The sequence below is a fragment of the Nicotiana tomentosiformis genome, chromosome 7 (assembly GCF_000390325.3).
Source record: "Nicotiana tomentosiformis chromosome 7, ASM39032v3, whole genome shotgun sequence".
Lineage (NCBI taxonomy): Eukaryota > Viridiplantae > Streptophyta > Magnoliopsida > Solanales > Solanaceae > Nicotiana > Nicotiana tomentosiformis.
In genome coordinates, this window is record NC_090818.1 from 120,966,511 (window position 1) to 120,984,079 (window position 17,569).

At 36.5% G+C, this 17,569-nt stretch overlaps 1 protein-coding gene across 1 annotated transcript; it reads right to left on the reverse strand.

Moving 5' to 3' along the window:
* Window positions 1–12,277: 12,277 nt before the first annotated feature.
* On the reverse strand, window positions 12,278–12,817 carry LOC104112502 (uncharacterized). Its single transcript, XM_009622437.2, has one exon. It carries the CDS (start codon window positions 12,815–12,817, stop codon window positions 12,278–12,280), a length of 540 nt encoding a protein of 179 aa, XP_009620732.2.
* Window positions 12,818–17,569: the final 4,752 nt, after the last annotated feature.

Genomic DNA, 17,569 nt, shown 5'->3' on the forward strand with positions numbered 1-17,569 from the left:
TCTAGTATAACTAATCTTAGTGTAATTAATCTCACCATAATTAATCCCAACATAACTTGTTTTCAAATGAAACAACCTCTTATAGTTAAATTTTTGTTTTTTTTACTCAAAGATAAATCGAATCTTGAAAGTTTTTGATTAATTTATTTGATTCAGGCGGGAATGACTCGTTGTATATTTTATTTTCAATTAAATGTGACTAGAATATTTATGTTAAAGTTGGGACCTTATGTCCAACTTTAGGGGGGTTTAATTTACTTGTAAATAGTTCTCTTGGTAATAAAAATATTTCTAATTACCAAAAATGGCATAAATATTAACCTTCATATGGACCGATATGTTAGCTATAACAATAAAGAGGTCAACTATAGAATTAGCTTCTTTTATAATTTGTTATATGCCCACAATTGTATACTTCTTTACATTCTTTCACTAATTTTAATTTATTTGAGTGAACAGAGAATATATATTCAATAGGAGGAAAGGAAAAAGAAAGTAAACCTCTGTAATTGTTTTGCTCTTCCGATTTCTTTTTGTAATAACAAGAAAGAATAAAAAAAAGAGAAATACATATACATGAAATTGTTTGTAATTTTTTAAAAATGGTAAACGTGCTTTATCCTTTTAGGAGTCAAATAATTAGGACTAAACCAATTTGGAAACCCTTAATATAGGAGAGTTATGTTGCTAATTAGGTTTAGGTGTGCTGCACAAACCTAAGCCGTTTGATTTAATTTTTTCACTTACCTATTATAGTACAATGACTATATGGATTAATATATCTTTATTTAAATTTTATGAATAAACAATTAAATCATGTCACATCTAATCCACTATTTCTCACAATAACAGGTCGTCTGGTTCAAAACTATGATATCCCACGATTATAATTTTATGATTATTATCATGATTATAACCGGAATAATAAACCTCACCTTAGCTATATCAAAAGTAATACTGATTTTAGCTTATATTTTCAACTAAACGTTAGATAAAAATTTTAAAAGTTATACCAAAATAACTAATCTAATTCCTTGAATCAAATGGACCCTAAGTCCCTAACAATATGTTTAACTGAAGTTGCCTTGTGGCTGTTTAAATGACATTAGACCCTACAAATGAAAAAATTATTCTAGTAAAAATAAGATTTTTAAAAAAGGTTTTTGTCTCTTGGATTAGCACTTGATTGAGATGTATTTAACATTATTTTATAAGAAGAAAGTTGGACCTTTTTAATAGTGGGTCCAATCAATATAGACAATTGGAAATTCACCATTAGTGGGTAGGCATTTTGTTTTTAACGCATATGGAAATAAGACTTGACTAGTTAGTTAGGTGCAGTTATCACGTTATGCATTAGACAATTACTTCTTCTTTTTTTTTTCTAAAAAGGAAATTACTATACTCAAATTCTATTGAGATCTTATATAAAGAAGCAAGTTAAGTGCAATTTTGGATTTTGAGTAGGTAATAATGATGATGTTTACCTAAATACTTTCTTGTAACAACTAAAAAATGGCCACGAAAAAACTTTACATTGGAAGAAAAAAAACACTCTTAGGCATGGGAAAAAAGTTGAACTATTTCATTCTGTGTATTTGATTATCAATATACACAAAATTATGTAAATTAATATAGCTCAGTGTGACACCAAAATAAATATCTACGTGAAAATCAATTGTAATAAATATATTAGATATAAACTCATAATTTTAAATGAGCTTAGTGATAACAATCTTAAAGGTTAAACTTATATAATCTAAATCTTGGATCCGCTTTTGAGCGCTCCCCGAAAACAGCGTTCGACTTGCATGTGTTAAACATATAACTAGCGTTCCTTCTGAGCCAGGATCAAACTCTTCTTTTGAGTATGATTGAGCCCTGCAGTGGTAGAACCTGGTGAACCAGGCGTATTATTTCCCAACCTTCTGTGAACTTTGCTTCTCTTATGATTTTTGCTACTTTCTTTTGATAGTATTGGTCTCGTTTAGAGTATCAGCTCACAAAATGTCAAATTTAATCAACATGAAAATATTAAATTAGTTTATTCCGTTCTATAATAATTATAATATAGACAAATCACGGTATGTACAATTATAAGTTTAATGCAAGACATTGAATCGTGGACTCCTATTTTATCAAACTAAATAACACAGTTAATTATCATAACTTTCTATATATGTATAATAATGTAGAAATGGACTTGAAAGTAACGTGATAGTCTATAAGAGGGGTTGCTCAGATAGTCAACACCGTCACCTACAATCTCAAAGTCGTGGTTTAAAAGTCGAGCAATAGCTAAAACCTAGGACAATATATATACTGATAGTTTTGATATAAACTACGAGGTACAGCCTTTTTGTCTAGCTACGTACTTCTTACATATAAGTGCATGACAGTAACAAGTTCAACTAACAAAATACCTAGTCGGATATAAGTTAATGATTCTTTATCAAGGATTAGTTGGGATTAAGCGGCTTAGCTAACTTAAACACTATATTTACTATTTGTAGTTATACTTTCAGAAAATTACCATCCATACCTATATTTGAATGTTTTAGTAAATCCCCCTGTATTATATTTCTGTATTCGAAATTTCAAATGGAGATTTTTTCCAGCAAATTTATGTATTTCGCCTTGATTTTGCACCGTGAATGTATTTTTTTCAGTTATGAGATTTTTTTTTTGCACCATGTATGTTTGGTAGTATTTTTGTCGTTATGTACCATTATATACACCCTTATATTTTTGTGGTTTGTATCCTTGTATACACCTATGTATTTCTGGATTTTACGTTTGTTGTATTCATTGCATAAACAAATACAATTGATATAGGCTCTATCCGTTGCGCGAACGAAACGAATACGATTGATACATGCCTATCCGTTGCGCGAATGAATACAGTAAATACAGACGTATGGCAAGGGAAGATTTGCTAAGAATGGCAAATATTGAAACAATAGCTGTGAATTATAATTAGCTATAAAATATAATCACACTCTAACCTCAAAATCCTTTTCATGAAATGTAAAGCTAGATCCTATATATGCGATTATTCAAAGAAAAAGAAGAAGATGCAAATTGCATCAATTTGAAAATCAACACATGTTTACCAAACAAAACCTCGTTTTATTTTGCTTAAGAGTTGATTAATACTTGTTTGCAAACGACTTTTTTAAATATAATTATTCTATTTCGATTGTAAAACATTGAACATAGTCAATAGTTGTTTATATCAAAATGAAACTATAATAATTATATGCTAAAACAAGTTGGAAGCAAGAGATTTTATCTACGAAAGGGTCACAATCATACACGGAGGAGAACATTGATATTCCAACTTTTCTGTACCATTTATTTATCTATTTATATTTGCAATTATTACTTCCTTTGTTCAGATATTCTTTTTTCTTATATTAGCCGTCCTACACCAAAAACATATTCTTTAAATCATGAATTTAAGAATCTTTAAATAAACATAATATATAGGTATTTTTGTTTCACAAAAATTAAGTCCAATTTTTTAAATAATAATACTAAGTATTACTCTAAGTTTGTAAATGACCCATAATAATTAGTCAACTTTGTATATTAATTAAAAAATCCATCACCCATTTGTGCGATTGGAAAGCAAGGAACTATAGCATAGAGCACATCAATGTACCAATATTGAGTTTCAGCAAAGAAAAACCTTTACATTTAAGTAAAAGGCGAATTCAGAAATAGTAATCTTACTATTTGGACACCTTTTTGTGTGCGTTTGATATACCATTCCAAGCGAAAATAATGAATTTAGTTGAACTCACTTAATTTTTTCTTGCCTCTCCATTTACAAGAAGCAGAGTTCTATTAGGAAAAGCAATGGCGTATGATAAATCTATTGGGATAAAGACACAGGCGGATCTACCCTTAGGGCAGGAGGGTCACTGGCCTCTAGTGATATATATATATATCTTAAATAACATATATATATTTTAATTGGTATCATAAGACTTAAAACTTAGGTAATTATTGCATTGGTTGATTTGGGGGCACAACTTGACTTTTAGTGTGTTGCATACGTTCAATCATACTGTAGTATTTACTCAAATTTTTATTCGATAGTGTTATCCTCACTACTTTCGTAGCAAAAATATATATAGAAGATGTGGTGCTATTTTAAGCTTGCAGCAATTCAGTATCTTGACTTTATCTTTACATTAGAACGTCAAAACACAAACGAAATAGTGCGCCATATGCGATGTTCCCTGTAGATAAGTAGTAGCAACCTTTGTGTAGGACGAATATGAAGAATATATGTTAAAGCAGATGTTGAAGAGATTAGGTATGTGAATAAAGCATAAAGTTCAATAGACAACTAATAAACCAATCATAAACAATGATGTCGCATGCCTGTACGATATTCCTACAGCAGTACTACTATGTCTTTTCTCTATTAGCGTTTGGATTTTTTTATTATTTTTCATTTGATATTCAATATACTTGTCGGAGTGACGATTAATTCGGAATCGTATCTCGTAAGGTCCATTAAAGGAGAAAGCGCTCCCTATCATAACTTTTTCATTCTCATGGTTCAAACTAGAGACCTCTGATTAAGAGTAGAGGGATTATATATTCATTACACCACAATCATTATGGTATATAGGAGCGAATATATGTGTGGTTTCGTCGAATTTTTTAATTAGATATATATATATATATATATATATATATATATATAGATAGATAATAAATAAAATAAAAATATTAAGTATAAATTAATATAGAAAATAACATCACTTGCCATTATAATAATTTATTTATTTGTTACTGTTTAACCAAAGATAGAATTTTCAGTCAAAGTCTATTTTTAGAAGAAATGGGTTACTCATAAACATTTTTTACTTTACTTCCTCAACAACCTCTTTGGAAAAATAATAAAAGTAATAGCGTAAATTGACAGAAAGAAAATAAGGAATGAAACGACGATCAATCCCTGAAATCAAGGTAGAGAACTTTGATAAAGCAAGAAATTAGAGAGTATATTTCAGTAGTCCTCAGAGCCCCCTTTACAAATAAAATTATGTATCCTTATATAGGAATGTACAATCATAACGGTTTTCACACTTAATTTGAATTCATTATGAGCATTAATTGTATTGATTACCCATTATCATAGATAACCGCAACTGGCATATTTATAGCTATAAATACCTTACAACTGCTCTGATTCCCCTTCCTTATTTACTTCTAGTTCGTGTATCTTCCCTTCTTCTTGATCCTTATTCATTCCGTCCTCGCCTCTTCTTTGACAACTGTCAGGCCCGGTCCTCTTCTGTACTGTCTCGTGGGTGTTTCTCACGTGCCTTCCTCGTATTCTTAATTCTATTAATTGAGAATGTCATTTGTCGTCATATCATTGCTCCACGTGTCATGCTTCGTCAACATATCAACATTTCACGTGTAATGCCTTTTTTTTCCACTAATACAGATAGTCCCCCCATTTTCTAAATATTCTCAACTGAATATTCAGGAAGTGGTAAGCTTTTATGGCGGAAATTCTTTGTTGCCGTTTTTCGAGTATCATCATGTCTTCTTTAGAATCAATGCGACGTATATCACATCTATTTAATGCCCATGCCACGTGGCTTCCAACGATTGGCTCTGCAGTTTTTCAACGCTTTTTAGGGTTTTGTTGTGGCTGTGTCAGTCACGAAGTGACGGTTCCATTATGAAAAGATTCATAATGACCAACTTTAACAATGGTCGTGCCTCCTTATAAATACTTCATTCTTTTTTTTTATTTCTTAGAGTCTTCCTTTTTCAATATCCATCATCTTATTCCTTCTTTGCATTTTCTGCATCATTCCTTCCGTATTTCTTTGGCAATCTTCACTAGACCCTCGCAAGATTGTGATTGTTGATGAACTTGATCCTTCTAATGCTCCTACTAGAAGTACGAGGGGTGGTAGGCTTCGTAGTCATGGTTTAATATCTAATTGTGGTTTTTCTTTCCATAGTAGTGTTGCTAAGTCATCTTCTTCTAGGTCTTGGGCTCCTTAAACTCTTATATCTTCTTCTAGGAATAGAGATTTAAATGATCTTGTGCGTGAACCCACAGTTGCAGAGATTGTTCCTCAAGAATTTTCTTTTATAGTTGATCGTGAAACCATAAGGAATCAAGTTTCTTATATGGCCTCCCTCAATCCTGCAAACCTTTACTCGAGCTTAATCACTACTGATCTTTTTTCCCTGGTTTGAAGAGAGTGTTACAGAAAACACGATTTCCCAGTTTTGGTCCCTAGTGCCAACCAGAGAATTAATTCTTATCATGCCGGTTTTTCTTTTGTTTATACCTACCCTTTCACTTTAGGGTTCAAACCTCATATTGATCCAGTGATCATTGAATTCTGTCGTTACGTCAACGTGTGTCTTGGCCAGATTGGCCCCATAGTATGGAGGGTTGTTGCATGTCTTCGTTATTTAGCAGATCTGGTTTCCATGCCTTTCACTTTTCGGCACTTGCTTCATCTGTACTCCCCCAAACAGTTTCATGAAGGGGTCTTTACTCTCGTGTCTAGAAGTAAAAGAGTATTGGTTAGCCCTGAAGATGATCGGGACCATGGCTAGTACGCCCGTTTTGTTGCTACTCCCACTAGTGGATTAGTGGGTGAAGAAAATATGTCTTTCCCGGAGAAATGAAACTTTGCACGTAAGCTTTCTTATTTTTTTAAAAAAAATCTTAAAGGACTGCATGTAATCATATACCCAATTTTTCAGCAACCATGGAAGTTTTTGATGAAATTTCCAACTTCCGTACTTGGGTAGAAAAGATGTTAACGGCTGCACCTATAGAGAATAGGTCCTGGAAGTACCTTTCTCAAAAATTCGGTTGAAAAGTGAAGACGCACGGTAATTTTTACCTTCAATGTTTTTCCTTTTCTCTTCCTTGTTTGTCCGAGAATTTCTCATCCTTCCCTTTTTTATTAGGGTTTCTTATTCGTTACATTAGTCCCGCGTCTGTTCCATCAATCAGGCTTTCCGTGAGTCTTGCCCAGGAAAGAATTTTAAGTGCTTTTTCTTCAAAAAGAAAAACTCACGGTGCCCGTGGCTCTGATGACGAAAAAGAAATAGAGGAGGGTTCTTTGGTGCGAAGGCCACACGTCAGAAGACGTGTGGTTTCTGATAATGAAACTACTCCTTCTCATGGCCCTTCATCAAGTTCAATCCCTTTTAGACTCACGGATGGGCCAAAGAGTGCCCCTTTAGTGATTTCTGATGAAGATGTTGCTGATCCTCCCCCAGGTTCTGTTGATAGATTGTTTTCTCATGGCTTCGAGGGTGATGAAGCTTTTGGGCCTATTTTTGAAGAATTACCCCTTGCTTCCCTTCCAGTTTTAGTTTCCATAAACCTTCCCATGTCTTTACCCGATGCTACTCCTGCTGTTATTCCCGTGGTTGCTTCTGATGTAGAGGCTGAACCTTCTAGCAACATGAGGGAAATGAAAAGAGTTTTTGTTGAGGTTACTGAAGGTGGGAACTTATTAAGAAAATCTGGTCAAGCCGACGTGTGGTTGAAACCTCTGCTAGGACCCATAGAGACGAAGAAGTTAGAAAGTAATAGCTCACTCACTTTAATGAATGATATCTTTCATTCTTCCTTGAAGGTGCAAGATTAACTAGATTTCCTTTTCTCTTTCTTATTTATAACTCTTCCTCCTTTTTTGCAGATCAACTTGATTGGCATAAAGCTTATGAAAAGAGTTTCTCAGGCGGACCAACAAGTTATAGATTTGCGCACCGAAGCTGATAACTGAAAGGAATAATTCGAAGGTCTTCAACTGGAAAAAGAAGTTCCGGAGAAAAAGAAGAATGTTTTGAAATATCAGATAAGAGTGATTGCCGATGAACTAGCAGTTGAAAAAGCTTCCTCTTGCGAGGTTGGAAAGGATAAGGATATACTTGAATCCTTCTTTGCTGAACAACTTTCCAAAGCAACTGAAGAAATAAGGAGTTTGAAGGAATTCCTTAATCAAAAAGAAGTTTATGCGGGAGGATTGGTTCAAACACTTACTCAAGTTCAGGAAGATCTCTGCGCCTCTGCTGATAAGATTCATTTCTTGAAAAGTTCTCTCGCTCCTTTGAAGACGGCTTATGACGCCACTGAAGCAGAAAAAGAAGAGCTAAGAGCTGAGATTGACCAGTGGGAGAAGGATTACGAGATTCTCGAGGATAAGCTATCTTTGGATGTGAGCTGGGCTTTCTTAAACACTCGCCTCGAGACTCTTATTGAAACTAACCAGGAAGGTTTTGACCTTAATGCTGAGATTGCTAAGGCTAAAGAAGCAATTGATAAAACCAAGCAACGCCAAAGGTTTTCCTCACCTGAAGACGAAGGTCCCGAGGGTGATGGACATGGACTTGCTCCTGGTAAGGCCAATATTCAAGTCTCTTCTTCTCAAGTTAATCCTTCTTCTCCCGTTGGTGATGCTCTAGTGGATGATGCTTCCATTGATGATGCCCCTTAGTTTTTTCCTACTTTTTGTTAACTTTTATTTCATTGCTTTTCCCTTAGCTTAACAACTTTTTGGAATGTTGTTTTTGGGAAGGTTATTTTTTGGTTATCCCTATCTTCTTTTGGGGTTTAAATGACAAATTAATACCTCTGCTTTTTCCAAGGCTTAATATATATATGTTTTAGTTACTTTTACCGCTTATTCTGCTCTTTGATATTTGAGATTTTTCCTTGCATTTAAAAATGCTTTAATAGTTCGTGACTTTAAACACGGGGTTTTTAATAAAAGAGGGCCCTTTTATGTTAAAAACACTGATGAAGATGACGTCGCATCTTCATATTGGTGTAAATATATGAAAGACGAAGTAGACGTGAAAGAAATAATTTAAGGAAGTTTTATGCTTTGAACTTTCAAATAAATTTCGTACAACATTTTCATAATTATTCGTACAACACTTTCATAATTGCTTTCTTTGTAGCAAATTTTTAAGATAAAAAATCGGTTCTATTATCCCGTGATTAAATTTTGGCCTTAACCTAAAACTCGTAGGAACATGGAATGTATCTTGTATCCTTTTCGCGAGTTCACACCTTCTCAAGGTTTCTTCAAGGTTTTTGATTTAGGCCTTTTGGCTCTTTTGCTTCCTTGTCTATATGCATAGTTCCCCCAGTGTTAGAGCTTTGAAGTATGAAATCTCAAACACTGGACTACTCCTTCTTTTTGGTCCATTCCCTGAAAAGAAAAATACAAACGGGACTCGGAGATATACATTTAGATGATGACTGCATAACCCTTTTTTCCATCAGAAAGGTTGCAACCTAGACCGGGAATAATTCAGTATTCCGCGTGTCATTCGGGTTTAATATCATCATTTGGTATGGGCTAGCTTTTTGTCTATCATCTAAAATTATAAGTAAAATTCAAAAGGACAAAATAAAATTGTATCCGAGTGATACCTGCCCAAGGGTACTTCCTTTGTCTAGAAATAATACTTCCTTTATCCGAGTGATGCCTTCCCAGTTTGATAGTAGTATTTTGCCATCCATGGTCTCCAACTCATATGCTCCCTTTCCAGCGATACCTCGAACCCTGTAAGGGCCTTCCCAATTTGGACTTAACTTTCCCGAATTAGCCGCTTTTGTTGATTTAAACACCTTTTTGAGCACGAAGTCCCCAATATTGAAGTATCTCAGATTAGCTTCCCTGTTGTAATATCGCTCACATATGTTTTTTAGCCTCCATCCTTATTAATGTTGCTTCTATTCTTTCTTCTAGTAAATCCAAATTCATACACATTTCTTCCTCATTTGACTCCTCAGTAGCATGTGTGTATCTCATACTTGGTTCACCTATTTCTATTGGAATTAAGTCTTCAGTGCCATAGACAAGTTAAAATGGAGTCTCACCCGTACTTATTTTTGTTGTCATTCGATAAGCCCACAATATCCCTAGTAGCACTCCTAGCCATTTGCCTTTTGATTCCTCTAATCTCTTCTTCAAGTTATTAATAATAATTTTGTTTGTTGACTCAACTTGCCAATTGGCTATAGGATGGTAATGTGCGGATGTAATCCATTTAATCTGCCAACTCTAAAAGAAATCTGTGATTTTCGTGCCTATGAATTATGGGCCATTGTCACACACGATTTCCTTTGGAACTCCAAACCGGCAGATAATGTTTCGCCAAATAAAGTCCCTGACTTCCTTTTCTCACACCTGTTGGAAGGCTCCTGCTTCTACCCATTTTGAAAAATAATATGTTAACACTAATAGAAACTGTATCTTTCCTTTAGCATGAGGTAACAGACCTACGATATCCATACTATATTTCATGAAAGGGCATGGCAAAATAACTGAATGTAACAATTCTGCTGGGCGATGCATGTTATTAGCATATCGTTGACACTTATCACACCTGGCTACAAGGTTTTCTGCTTCTTCTTCCATTTTTGGCCAGTAATATCCTGCTCTTATTAAAGTTTTTACCAATGATCTTCCCCCAGCGTGATTGCCACAGTGCCCCTCATGTACTCCCCTCATCACATATTCTGTTTGTGAAGGTCTGAGACACCGTGCTAAAGGTCCACCGAACATCTTTCAGTATAAGTTTCCACAAATTACACAATATTGGGAGTCTTTTTGGCGAAGTAATTGTGACTTCTTCTTTTCTTCGGGTAAAATTCCGTACTGCAAAAAGTTAACAAATTCGTTCCTCCAAACCCAAGTTAGATTATTAAAATTTACCTCGTTCTTGTCTTGGTCGAGTGCCGAATGAAACAAATGTATTACAATAGCATTTTCTGCATTTATTATTTCGGCAACAAACGCGAGATTGGCCAACGCATCTGCTTGTGCATTCTCCTCCCTGGGTATTTGTATGGCTTTCCACGACTGAAATTGTCTGACTAATTCCCGTACCTTTTCCATATATTGTTGCATTCGTGCCTCTCTTGCTATGTAAGTCCCCTACATCTGGTTAACTACTAGTTGCGAGTCACTTTTGATCACAATCTGTTCTATACCAAGTTCTCGTGCTAGTTCCAAATCTGCAATCACAACTTCGTACTCTGCTTCATTGTTAATGATGGGATAATATTTTATTGCTTGTCTTATGACTTTCCCTAAAGGCGGAATTAGAATAATACCTAAACCCGCTCCTTTAACATTCGAGGAACCATCGGTAAATAAAATCCAAGTTCAAGGGATTAGATCCGGTAAATACCTGTTATTCCTTTTGTGCTTTAGGAACTAAATTCGTGCTAAAGTCTGCTACGATGTTTGCTAAAACCTGCGATTTTACTGCAGTTATGGGCTAATTTATGATATCATACTCACTGAGTTCTATTGCTCACTTAGCTAATCTCCCAGATAGTTCTTATTTATGCAATATATTCCTTAGGGAAAAAACATGTATTACAGAGATAGGATGGCATTCAAAATAAGGTGTCAATTTTCTAGATGCCATAATTAATGCTAAAGCAAGTTTTTCTAAGTAAGGATATCGAGTCTCAGCATCTAACAAAGATTTACTAACATAATAAATTGGAGATTGTTTACCTTTATCTTCTCGTACCAACACCGCGCTTACCTTTATCTTCTCGTACCACTACCTATTGGAGATTTTCTTCATCTAGAGGATCCATCTTTATTTGATTATAACCTGAATATGCATCTAAAAAACTTAACAGCTCATGTCCTACGGTAGAATCAAGTAATTGATCTATATGCGGTAAAAGAAATGAATATTTAGGACAAGCTTTATTTAAACCAGTATAATCTACGCAAACTCGCCATTTCCCATTCTTTTTTGGAACTACCATAGTATTAGCTAACCAGTCTGGGTACTTTATCTCTCGTATTGACCCTATTTTCAAAAGCTTTTGTACCTCATCTTGGTTCACTTGATTTTTGACGGATCCTTGCTTCCTCCTCTTCTGCTTGACAGGTGGGTATGGTGGGTCCTCATTCAGTTTGTGGGTCATCACCTCCGGTGGTATACCTGTCATATCTGGATACAACCAAGCAAAGTAATATGCGTTAGCTTTTAAAAATTCAATTAACTTACCTTTCATTTCTGGGCTTAGATTTACTCCGATGTAAACTTTTCTGTCTGGCCAGTGTATAAATAGATCTACAGCTTCGAGTTCTTCAATAGTTGTTTTGATATTTTCATTTTCTTCTGGCTCTTGAATAACATCGGGTCTTGAATCAACATCCGTCTATCCTGGTATGCCTCCAGTTGAGGTTAGTTTTACTACATCCTCAACTGAATTCTGTAGTTGCTATTCCCGGTCTGCAACATCATTCATCGTGCTTGTAACCACCACTGAATTGATGCTTCTAAAAGCCTGTTGATCTCCACGGATTTGTTGAATTCCCCATTGTAAAGGAAACTTAATAACTTGATGTAATGTGGACAGTACAACGCCCATATCGTGAATCCATGGTCTTCCTAGAATTATATTATAAGCTATGTCTGCATCTATCACCTGGAACTTTGTATCCTCGGTAACTCTCTCTGCAAACGTGGTAAGCATTACTTCCCCTTGTGTGATAACACTTGAATTATCAAATCCAAACAAAGACCGTGCATTTGGTATCACCTTGTCATTAGCTTGCATTTCATTCACCACCCTTAGTAGAATGATATTTACGGAGCTACCTGGGTCAATCAAAACTCGTTTAACGTTAGTATCGTGTACAAGTAGAGATACTACCAGTGCATCATTATGAGGAATTATCAAGCCATCCGCGTCTTCATCATCAAATGTTATACTATTTTCATCCAAGACTTGGCGAACTCTCTTCCCATGAGTGACCATGACTTTTGACGTCTTTTTTGCAATTGTATATGTCACACCATTGACCTCATCTCCCCCGGTTATTACATTGACTGTTCTTTATAGAGATAGGGGTTTCAGAGGATCTTGTCTATTCTTCATATATGACTGTCTACCTTTCTCGATGAACATGTTAGTTAGATAACCTTGTTTCAACAAATGCTCGACTTCTCCTTGGAGTAATCTGCATTCTGCTGTTCTATGGCCATGATCGTTGTGAAATTCACACCAGAAATCTGGACTTCTTTTGCTCGGGTCTGGTCTTATTTCTTTAGGCCACCGCACCTTATCTCCCATACCTCTTAAAAAAGTAACTAACTCGGAGGTATTGACATTAAAACTGTAATCTCCAATCCTCGAATGTGTATTGGAGCCGTTGCTTCGTGCATCACGTTCCTTTCTAAATCTAGATAAAGAACCCGCATCTTTTTGCCTTGATCTCGATTCAGATTGAATGTTTTCTTATTTAGATCGAGAATATCGCCCTCCAGGTGTCACGACCCAAAATCCCAACCTGACGTTATGGCGCCTATCTCGATACTAGGCAAACTGAAAATCTCAATAAATCAAAACTTCTCTTTAAGGTTGAAAATATAATATTTAAATACAATACAAACACTCCCCAAAACCTGATGTCATTGAGTACATGAGCATCTAATATGAATACAAGTCTGGAAAATATAGTCTATAATAGGCTGAGACCAAATACAATAAACAAAGAGATAGAGAAGGAGAGACAAGGTCTGCGGAACACGACAACTACCTCAAAATCTCCTGAAAATCAACCGCGCGAAAGGAGCAACACCCGCTATGCCCGGGAACGACTGGATCTGCACACGAAGTGCAGGGTGTAATATGAGTACAACCAACTCAGAAAGTAATAATAATAAATAAGGAACTGAAGATAGTAACAAGTTACACAGTTATGGTTTATTTCCAGTAATTCCAACAAAGAATAGACATGCTATCAAATCTGGCAATTTAATGTCTAATCAATTTTTATACAGTTCTTGTTCATGTAATTTGTATGCCAACAATCTTTCAGAGATTTCACAACAATGACAGATAGCAACTAAGTGCAACAACAAATGGAAATCAAGTACAACCTCTTAGGACAACAATCACTAACTGGTCTACCAGCCCTCATCACTCACTCAATGGGTACCCGCGCTCACTGGGGGTGTACAGACTCCGTAGGGGCTCCTACAGCCCAAGCGCTATAATTTGCACGGACAACTCACGTGCCATAATATAAATATCTGGATCCTCTCGGCCAACTCACGTGCTATAGATAATATAAGGATCTGCACGACCAACTCACGTGCTATAGTATAATATAAGGATCTGCACGGCCAACTCACGTGTTGCACGAACAACTCACGTGCTATGATATCAATATCTCACAATCAGGCCCTCGCTCTCTCTTAGTTATAAATCTCTCTAGTCTCTCGTGCTCTCATTAATCATGAAATCAGCCCAAACAACAATGATATGATGTATCAATAATAATAACAGAGACTGAGATAAAATGTGTAAGTAAAACTGAGACTGAGTACATATAGCATTTAGCAGGCAATTCAACAAGTACGCGACCTATGTGGGTCCCAACAATATTATCACATAGCCTATGCATGATTTCTAACATGATTTGCAGTCAAATTTTTATCAACACATGGAGAGCATATAACTAACAACAAATTATTCAACTTTACAGTTTCCCAGGACGGACCAAGTCACAATCCTCTCGGTGCACGCCCACACGCTCGTCACCTAGCATGTGCGTCACCTCCAAAATAATCAAATGATACCAAAATCCGGGGTTTAATACCCTTAGGACCAGATTTAAAACTAATACTTACCTCAGAGCGTGAAATTCTTTACTCTGCTATGCATTTGCCTCGCAAATCGGCCTCAGAATGCCTCGAATCTAGTCACAAATAATTCGCTTCAGTCAATAAAATTTATTGAAATTAACTTCATAAAAAATGCTAATTTTCCATACAAATACAAATTTTAGCTCAAAAATTGCATGTGGGGCCCACGTCTCGGAACTCAACAAAAGTTACAAAATCAGAAAGCTCATTCAACCACGAGTCTAACCTTACTAATTTTTTCAAAATCCGATCCCAACTCGGCCCTCAAATCTTCAATTTTAACTAAGAGGATTTTCAAACTTTTCCAACTTAATTCGCCAATTAAATGATAAAAACAATCATGGATTCAGGTAATTTAACCAATATTGGGTTAAGAACACTTACCCCGTTGTTTTCCTTGAAAAACTCCCATAAATCGTCTCTTCCCGAGCTCAAATCCGTCAAAAACTGAAAATGGGTCCCATTTTCAGAACTTAAACTCTTTTTCCAGACCTCTCTTCTTCGCGAACGAGACAGATCCCTCGCGTTCGCGAAGCACAACTCCACTACCCATAAATTTAACCCTTCGCAAATGCGACCGTGGCTTCGCGAACATGAAGCTTTACAAATCTTACCCTTCGCGAACGCGACCACGGCTTCGCGAAGGCAAAGCTTTACCAACTCAGACCTTCGCGAACGCGTAGAACAAGGACCCGGGGGTCCCCAATAGCCTCACTCCTCTTCGCGAACGCGACACCTCCCATGCATTCGTGATGCACACACAAACCATACCTTCGCGTTCGCGTCATCCCCTTCGCGGACGCGAAGAACAAAACCTTACACTCAGAAAACACACTTAGTGAACGCGAGGTCCCACTCGCGAATGCGAAAGAGAAAATCAGAAAAATGCAACAACAGATATCAGCAATCTCACCAAGGACAAAAATGATTCGTTAACCATCCAAAACTTATCCAAGCCCCTCGAGACCTTAACCAAATATACCAACAAGTTCTAAAATATCATACGGACTTAGTCGAACCCTCAAATTACCTCAAACAACGCTAAAAGCATGAATTACACCATAATCCAAGCCTAATGAACTTTGAAGTCTCTAATTTCTACAAACGACTCCGGAACCTACCAAATCACGTTCGATTTACCTTTTATGCACAAGTCATAAATGACATAATGGAGGTACTCAAAGTTTCAGAATCGGATTTCGACCCCGTTATGAAAAAGTCAACCCCCCGGGTCAAACTTCCCAAAAATTTAACTTTTGGCATTTCAAGCCTAATTCCACTACGAACCTCCAAATAATATTTGGGACACGCTTCTATGCCCAAAATCACCATACGGAGCTATTGGAATCATCAAAATTCAAATCCGAAGTCGTTTACACATAGGTCCATATCTCGTCCACTTTTCTAACTTAAATTTTTAATTATAAGACTAAGTATCTCATTTCACTCCGAATTTCTTCCGGACCCGAATCTACTAACTCGGTAAGTCATAAAATAACTATAAAGCATGAATTGGACAGTAAATGGGGGACCGGGGTTATAATACTCAAAATGATCGGCTAGGACATTACATTCTTCCCCTCTTAAACAAACGTTCGTCATCGAACGAGTTTAGAACAATACCTGGGGTCTTAAATAAGTGTGGATATTTTCTCCGCATCTCCTGCTCAATCTCCCAAGTAGCTTCTCTGACTTGCTAGCCTCTCCACTGTACCTTCAGTGATGCTATGTTCTTTGACCTCAGCTTTCGAACCTGCCGGTCTAAAATAGCCACTGGCTCCACATCATAAGTCAAATTACCGTCCAACTGTACTGTACTGAAATCCAGAATGTGAGACGGATCCCCGACATACTTTCAGAGCATGGATACATGAAATACTGGATGAACATCTGATAGACTAGGTAGCAAAGCAAGTTCATAAGCCACCTCCCAATTTTCTTAAGTATCTCAAAAGGCCCAATATACCGAGGGCTCAACTTGCCTTTTTTTCTGAACCTCAACACACCCTTCATGGGTGAAATCTTGAGCAGAACCTTATCCCCAACCATGTGAACAACATCACGAACCTTCCTGTTGGCATAACTCTTCTGTCTAGACTGTGCCGTGCGAAGCCGTTCCTGAATTACTTTGACCTTCTCTAAAGCATCCTGAACCATGTCAGTACCCAATAGTCTAATCTCACCAGGCTCAAACCAACCCACCAGAGACCGACACCGTCTCCCATATAAAGCTTCATACGGAGCCATCTGAATGCTTAACTGGTAGCTATTATTGTAAGCAAACTCTGTGAGTGGCAGAAATTGATCCCAAGAACCCCCAAAATCAATGATACAAGCGCGTAGCATAGCCTCAAATATTTGAATAGTGCGCTCGGACTGTCCGTCTGTCTGAGGGTGAAATGATGTACTCAACGGAACCTATGTGCCCAATTCTCGCTGCAGTGCCCTCCAAAGCAATGAGGTAAATTGCGTACCCCGATATGAAATAATGGACACCAGCAAACCGTGTAGGCGAACAATCTCGCGAATATAAATCTCAGCCAACCGCTCCGAAGAATAATTAGTACTGATTGGAATAAAATTTGCCGATTTGGTCAACCGATCTACTATCACCCAAACAATATCAAACTTTCTCAAAGTCCGTGGGAGTCCAACTACGAAGTCCATGGTAATACACTCCCACTTCCACTCCAAAATTTCAAGTCTCTGTAGCAATCTGCTCGTTCTCTGGTGTTCGTACTTTACTTGTTGACAATTTAAACTCCGAGATACAAACCCAACTATATCTTTCTTCATCCGCCTCCACCAATAGTGCTGTCTCAAATCCTTATACATCTTTGTGTCGCCTGGATGAATAGAG